At 42.3% G+C, this 8,258-nt stretch overlaps 1 protein-coding gene across 1 annotated transcript in view; it reads right to left on the reverse strand.

Moving 5' to 3' along the window:
• CIZ1 (CDKN1A interacting zinc finger protein 1) overlaps nt 1-1,856 on the reverse strand; it is a 46,457-nt gene extending 44,601 nt beyond the window's left edge. The window contains exon 1 of the mRNA XM_061603668.1: nt 1,522-1,856. Coding sequence (XP_061459652.1) covers nt 1,522-1,613 — 92 coding nt within the window. The 5' untranslated portion in view covers nt 1,614-1,856. The remainder of the gene's footprint in view (nt 1-1,521) is intronic.
• Nucleotides 1,857-8,258: the final 6,402 nt, after the last annotated feature.

The following is an 8,258-nucleotide window of genomic DNA, read 5'->3' on the forward strand; positions in this document are numbered from 1 at the left end:
AGGCACACACTACTATTGGAGAAATGCATCCCAAAACCACTCAGGTGCCTGGCAGTAGCTGAAGAATTCCTTTGGATGCCATGAGGCACAGGTGGGCAGACTTCTGGCCTGCCAGATCTATTTTGTTTTTTAAATAGATTCCTAAAGATCTACCAAACAGAGCCAGGTGCAAAAGGCATCCGGTTGGAATAAAAGCAAAGGGTGCTTCTGAACATTATCTGAGCCAAGGAATTTGTTTTCAGTTACAGAACTGAACTCACAAGTCCTTCTACACACAAGTCCATCCCTGGGTTAACCCAAAGTTCTCTTCAGTTCAGCATGGAGGCATGTTTTTATGGTTGCCAAATATTGAACAATTGGGAGTCAAAAACCTGTACTAATCCACTGCAAGTCACCCAGGGATTTACCAGGAGATCCCAGTCCAGCTCTATCTGTGCTGCGCAGTAGTTTTGTATTTTTAGTGGTTTAAATAGGCTGCTGCATGCAACACAGGTTTAGGGAGGAAGGTCCGTACACAGCCCATCTTCCTAGAAAGCCTCTTTCTAATACAAACCCTCTGATGGACTTTGATGCTTCTAGTTTCTTTTACCATCATACTCTACACGAGACATCTTGTCACTCTTATTTTGGCAGAAAAAAGAGCCAAGTCCTGGCGGTCCCTTGAAATGAACTAGACTCACATACACACAAATTGTGTGGGTTTTTTAAAAAAAATAAACTTGCACAGGAGCAATTCCCACTTGATTAGCTCTTTCAATTAAAATATGTCAGCAACTCTTCTCAGTCTATGGGAGAGGGGAGTGTAATTTTTATGAGGTGTAAAGAACAAACTGCTTCCAACTGGGGGGCAGGGGCAGTTGGGGGAGAGAGAGAGCTGAAGCAGTAGTGGACTTACTTCACAGGAACCTTGACTTCAAAAGATCTCTTCCTTCATGTGGGGAAAAAAATCCCTAAATGTATTTTCACATTCAAATACTCTATATCCATTCCCCTCCCCTTTCATAATACAGCTAGCCCACACAGATTAATAAATGTGCACGTTCTCAGATCTCAGTATATATGACAGCAGAAGTTGTGAGATCCGGTACCAATCCTAAAGATATACACTTTGTGCACCTGATGAAGCCCACGAAAAGCTATGCCATAGTAAATTTGTTAAGCTGCAAACTTCAACCCATGTACCTGGGAGGAAGCCCCATTGGATGCAATGCTCAGGATTGGTAACCGTGCTCAGGATTGCAGCCTAAGCCTTTAAAGGATCACAAGACTCTTGGATTCGATATACGTTAAAAATGACCAAAATTTGAAATGCAACCAACCCAAGCAAGACATGCTCCCAGAACAGCTCCAAACTCGCTGCAGTCACGCCAGCAACTGGTACACAATAGATTGCAGAGAGAGAGAGAGAGAGAGAAAAGGCACAGAGGGGGCATACTGAAAAGGTTAAGGGTGCGTGTGAAGGAGATGCCTTCCCCCTAAGAGTCAGGCCCGCCATCCCCGGCCTCGCCTAGAGGGGCTTACCGGCTTGCCTGATGCGGCGGCGGCGGCGGCTGGTGTTGGAGAAGGTGCTGGAGCTGCAACAGTTGCTGCTGGTACTGCTGCTGGTTGAACATGGCTGGGGCCGCCTCCACCCCACGCAAGGGGCTGCGAGATCCTGGGGCAGGGCAGAGCAGAGGAGTCAGTGGAGGGATCCAGCGGCTTTTAAACCCAGCTCCGCTTTGACTCTGGGAGCGAAGCCGTTGTGGCTGCGCCTGTTGCAGGCGGCGGCGGCGGCGGCTCCTGCAGCAGAAAGACGCTCATTGCTTCCAACCCGGCTGGCTTCCCTCCTCGTGCCCCCGGGGGCTCGCCCTCGCGATCACGAGATACCTTGGGTGTGTGGAGAGGTGTCCCCACCCCTTTGCTTTCTTTGAAAGTGCCTTTTCTGAAATGTGCAAGGGGGGGATTATTTTTAATTTTTAAAAAAGTAAGCAAAAAAGTTTATCTAAGAATTAGAATAGGGCATTAGTGTTATGTATAAATGCCTATATTGACAAAGAGGCATTTAACAGGTAGCTGATGGGTAGTTATCTCCCACTCCCTCACCTACCCCGCCTTGTATTGAACTAGGCCAATATTGGTGTATCTCGCTCATAGTGACTGGCAAAGGCTCACCTCTCAAGGTTTTCAGGCAGGAGAGGTTCTCAGTCCTACTTGACCATGGTGGGAACTGAGCCTCGGACATTCTGCATGCAAAACCACTGAGCATAGGAAGCTGCCATATATTGAGTCCATCTAACTCAGGACATTGAACTTGTCGAGGATACCTCAGCGCAGTCATTAACCCAAATGGAGACAATAGTCAAGAAATCAGAAGAAGGCTAGGACTGGGGAGGGCACCTATGAGAGAACTAACTAGAAAAGGTCAACTAACTAGAAAAGGTCCTCAAATGCAAAGATGGATCACTGAACACTAAAGTCAGGATCATTCAGACCATGGTATTCCCAATCTCTATGTATGGATGTGAAAGTTGGAGAGTGAAAAAAGCAGATAAGAGAAAAATCAACTCATTTGAAATGTGGTGTTGGAGGAGAACTTTGTGCATACCATGGACTGTGAAAAAGACAAATAACTGGGTGTCAGAACAGATTAAACCAGAACTATCACTAGAAGCTAAAATGATGAAACTGAGGTTATCATACTTTGGACACATCATGAGAACACATGATTAACTAAAAAAAAAAATAATGCTGGGAAAAACAGAAGGGAGTAGAAAAAGAGGAAGGCCAAACAAGAGATGGATTGATTCCATCAAGGAAGCCACAGACCTGAACGTACAAGATCTGAACAGGGTGGTTCATGACAGATGCTACTGGAGGTCACTGATTCATAGGGTCACCATAAGCTGTAATCGACTTGAAGGCACATAACAAAAAACTCAGTATCATCTGCACTGACCGGCAGCAGCTCTCCATGGTTTGATCAGGTCTTTTCTAGCCCTATTGGAGATGAGGGAAATAGAGCCAGCATGCAAAGCAGATGCTCTTCCACTGAGTTACAGCCCTTTGTACTGCTCAGTAATGGTGTGGTATGGGTTCAACCGTTTTCGTTTTGTTTTATTTATAGGTTTCATGTTTATAGGGTCATTTTGTTAAAAAAAACCCACTTAGTCTCTTTTATCCACCAAGCCATTTTATCTGCTTAGATTGTCCCTAAGGGAGAAAGCTATCAAACTTTAGAAAAACTGCTGTAATCTGCTCTGAGCAGGATGTAAAATAGTTGGGATTTATTTCTAAACCACCCTTTATCCAATGGAAGCCAAGGCGGCATACAATAAACATTAAAAAAAAATCCAAAATGAAAATGCAGTAAAAATAACATCCATCAAAACAAGATTACAGACAACAAGGCAAGAAAAGGCTATAAAAAAATTAAAAGGCTGCAGCAAGTTTGGAAGATAGATAAATAAAACTGCCTTATAACAGGAGTGGTCTTACAAGTGTTTTCTTCGAAGTAGCTTACACACACACCCCTGTGGTGCCATCAGTGCAGGACTTTGGGGCAGAAGTCTGTGGCCCCACTCAGCAGAATGAAGAGGAGGGTCCCCAAAGGCAACTGCTTTGGCTTACTACATTTTTGAAATAGGTGAAGTCATATACATTACACCTAAAGAGGGGCCCTGTAAGACCACTCCTTCTAGAACAGCCTTTCCCAACTAGTGTGCCTCCAGATGTTGTTGGACCACAACTCCCAGCAGCCTCAGCCAGCATTGCCAATGGTCAGGAAAGATGGGAATTGTGGTCCAACGACATCTGGAGGCACACTGGTTGGGAAAGGCTGTTCTAGAATCTAAAGTTATGTAAGTGCAGCACATGACTGCCACTCCTTCTGCCTAAGGAACATTTGTAATTTCCTGCACATTTCCTTGAAAGGCGCAATAAGGCAGGCTTTGCCAACCTGATGACCTCCAGATGTTTTGAAATGCCTAGGGCTGATGGGAACTGTAGTCCAAAACATCTGGAAGACACTCGTTTCGGTGAAGGCTGTAATAAAGCTTGCAAGCCATGAAGGGCAAAAGTCAAATTCACAAGTGGTAGTAGGCCTAGGGATGGGACAGAAATTTGATTTAGTGTACATTATCAGTTTTGCACTTTCTGAAACAATATGAGAACTGAAACACAGCCATCCTTCAAAATTCACACTTATCAAAATTTTCTGATGCAATCCTCCAACAAAATGACATTTGCAAAAATGCATATATCAGGTGAAAATGTGTATAAAAATGAATATATTAGTGAAATTAACATGCATTATATCAGGAGAAACACATTATATTGGGAGAAATTGCTTGCAAACATGTACATTAGACAAAACTGCAGACAAAATGTGTTCATTATGATAAATTCTCACCAAAATGCTGACGAATTTTCATGAGGATTTTTTAAAAAATTTTAAATTGCTACCGAAAAGTGAAGACTTAAAAAATGAAAATCTGAGAGACCCAAAATGGACAGATCCTTCTCCCTAGGTAGGCCAGACTCTCCAAGCCCCCTGCTCCTATCTTCTGGATGCAACCATTGAAACACAACCCACAAAACCAGAGTAGACAGTGCCCTGGCATCAAGGTTAAGGTGTGTGTAAACCTTTTTTCTCTCTCTCAAAGAGCTTAGCAATCATGTCACAACAGCCCTCTGATGGGTTGGAAAGGGCCTATAGGGCCATCGAGTCCAACCCACTGCTCAATTCAGGAATCCAAATTAAAGCATACCTGACAGGTGGCTGTCTAGCTAATTTTGAGTGCCTCCAGGGTTGGAGAGACCACCACCTACCTAGGCCATTGGTTCCATTGTCATACCGCTCTAATAGGACATTTTTCTTGATGTTCATTTAAAATCTGGCTTCCTGTAACTTGAGCCCGTTGTTGTTGTTGTTGTTGTTGTTGTTGTTGTTGTTGTTGTTGTTGTTGTTGTTGTTGTTGTTGTTGTTGTTGTTGTTGTTGTTGTTGTTGTTGTTGTTGTTGTTGTTGTTGTTGTTGTTGTTGTTGTTGTTGTTGTTGTTGTTGTTGTTGTTGTTGTTGTTGTTGTTGTTGTTGTTGTTGTTGTTGTTGTTGTTGTTGTTGTTGTTGTTGTTGTTGTTGTTGTTGTTGTTGTTGTTGTTGTTGTTGTTGTTGTTGTTGTTGTTGTTGTTGTTGTTGTTGTTGTTGTTGTTGTTGTTGTTGTTGTTGTTGTTGTTGTTGTTGTTGTTGTTGTTGTTGTTGTTGTTGTTGTTGTTGTTGTTGTTGTTGTTGTTGTTGTTGTTGTTGTTGTTGTTGTTGTTGTTGTTGTTGTTGTTGTTGTTGTTGTTGTTGTTGTTGTTGTTGTTGTTGTTGTTGTTGTTGTTGTTGTTGTTGTTGTTGTTGTTGTTGTTGTTGTTGTTGTTGTTGTTGTTGTATCCCGCCCTTCCTCCCAGTAGGAGCCCAGGGTGGCAAAAAAAGCACTAAAAACACTTTAAAACATCATAAAAACAGACTTTAAAATACATTAAAACAAAACAACTTTAAAAACTTTTTTTTTAAAGCTTTGAAGACATCCTTAAAAAAAGGTTAAAAAACATATTGTTTAAAAAGAAAAAGTTTAAAAACATATTAAAAAGGAATTCCAACACAGAAGCAGACTGGGATAAGGTCTCAACTTAAAAGGTTTTTTGAAAGAGGAAGGTCTTCAATAGGTGCCCAAAAGATAACAGAGATGGCACCTGTCTAATATTTAAGGGGAGGGAATTCCACAGGGTAGGTGCTGCCACACTAAAGGTCTGTTTCGTATGTTGTGTGGAACAGACCTCCTGATAAGATGGTATCTGCGGGAGGCCCTCACCTGCAGAGAGCAGTGATCAAATGGGTATTTAAGGGGTAAGACTGTCTTTCAGGTATCCTGGTCCCAAGCTGTATAGGGCTTTGTACAACAGAATTAGAACCTTGAACTTGGCCCGGTAGCAAATGGGCAGCAGGTGCAATTCTTTTTTTTCTTTTTTTTTACAATAATTTTTATTCACATTTTCATAAAACATACAAAACAAAATCATAAAACATTCAAAGACAAAAAACAAAACAAAACAAAAATAATTAAACAAAAAAATAAAATGTTGACTTCCCATTTGTCGCAGATCAAATCAGTTATAGGTCTACAATATATAACAATCCTGTCTCTTAAATTATATTATAAAATCACTTTCCTCCAGTAGTTATCTTAATTTTTTTATTTTTTTTATTTTTTTTGTTAAATTTCTATACCGCCCGACTAGCATAGCTCTCTGGGCGGTGTACAACAGAGAAATAATACAACAAAGAAATATAAATATACACAGTATATAAGTAGCCAAACAATAATAATAAACAACAAACTAATGAAAACATCTCAATAAATATACAATTAAGCAATCCCCACACACTTCACAACAGTGTCTAACAAAAATATGCTGTAGTCCAAATAACAGCAAAAATGAATCTCCAAAATTAAATCTTGACCCCAAAAACAACTAACCCCAGTAGTCTATAGACATCCCGAGCAGCAGGTTCACGCGCACATACACACACACACACGGTCTCTGGCCCCTTCAGCAGTTGCTGCTTTTGTAGCTGGAGAGAGACAGGGCCCCACCCTTCCAGGCCAGGTGGAAATTAGCCAGAAATGCAGGGAGCAGGTCTTGCAGAAACTCACACAGGTAGATGGTCTCTGGCCCCTTCAGCAGTTGCTGTTTTTGTAGCTGGAGAGAGACAGGGCCCCACCCCTCCAGGCCAGGTGGAAATTAGCCAGAAATGCAGGGAGCAGGTCTTGCAGAAACTCACACAGGTAGATGGTCTCTGGCCCCTTCAGCAGTTGCTGCTTTTGTAGCTGGAGAGGAACAGGGCCCCACCCCTCCAGGCCAGGTGGAAATTAGCCAGAAATGCAGGGAGCAGGTCTTGCAGAAACTCACACAGGTAGATGGTCTCTGGCCCCTTCAGCAGTTGCTGCTTTTGTAGCTGGAGAGAGACAGGGCCCCACTCCTCCAGGCCAGGTAGAAATTAGCCAGAAATGCAGGGAGCAGGTCTTGCAGAAACTCACACAGGTAGATGGTCTCTGGCCCCTTCAGCAGTTGCTGCTTTTGTAGCTGGAGAGAGACAGGGCCCCACCCCTCCAGGCCAGGTGGAAATCAGCCAGAAATGCAGGGAGCAGATCTTGCAGAAACTCACACAGGTAGATGGTCTCTGGCCCCCTTCAGCAGTTGCTGCTTTTGTAGCTGGAGAGAGACAGGGCCCCACCCCTCCAGGCCAGGTGGAAATTAGCCAGAAATGCAGGGAGCAGGTCTTGCAGAAACACACAGGTAGATGGTCTCTGGCCCCTTCAGCAGTTGCTGCTTTTGTAGCTGGAGAGAGACAGGGCCCCACCCCTCCAGGCCAGGTGGAAATTAGCCAGAAATGCAGGGAGCAGGTCTTGCAGAAACACACAGGTAGATGGTCTCTGGCCCCTTCAGCAGTTGCTGCTTTTGTAGCTGGAGAGAGACAGGGCCCTGCCCTTCCAGGCCAGGTGGAAATCAGCCAGAAATGCAGGGAGCAGGTCTTGCAGAAACACACAGGTAGATGGTTAATTAATCATCAAATCTCATAAACATTACTTTATTCTTTCCACAAAAAGTCAAAGAGAGGTTTCAATTCTTTAAGAAATATATCTATCAATTTTTCTCCTAATAAACATGTCGATTAATCCATCTCGTTAATAATAATAATAATCTTATTGTCATAACCATAGTCCAAATAAACATATCGATTAATCCATCTCATCAAAATCTGTTAGGTCCAATAATTTCAATAGCCATTATTCCATTATCCATATTAATTCCATCTTCCATCTTCAATAGTCCTGTTAAGTCCAGTAATTTCAGTGTCCAATCTTCCATTATCAGTATTCCATAATAATCTTGCTGTCATAACCATAGTCATATAATAAGAGTCTGATGGGAATTTCCTCTATCCCAAATATTTTCTTGCCATCAATTCTGAATAAGTTGCTGAAATATTGTTGTAAAGTCATATCTCTGTTCTTCTTTTTTACAAAATGCACTGGCTCATCTCTTGAGAGTTTTTCCATTGTCACATGGCTGCAGTTAATTCCATAGATTTTCTCTATATCAAGCTCCATCACGTCATTCCAGTCCAGAAGATTATCCAAGCCATTGATAACTTTATCTCTAATATCTTCATTAATTTCTTCAGAGATAACGTTAAATTCCAAACAGTAGATTTTATTTCTAATATCCATAAACTCCA

This window comes from Rhineura floridana, chromosome 20, assembly GCF_030035675.1.
Source record: "Rhineura floridana isolate rRhiFlo1 chromosome 20, rRhiFlo1.hap2, whole genome shotgun sequence".
In the NCBI taxonomy this organism is placed as follows: domain Eukaryota; kingdom Metazoa; phylum Chordata; class Lepidosauria; order Squamata; family Rhineuridae; genus Rhineura; species Rhineura floridana.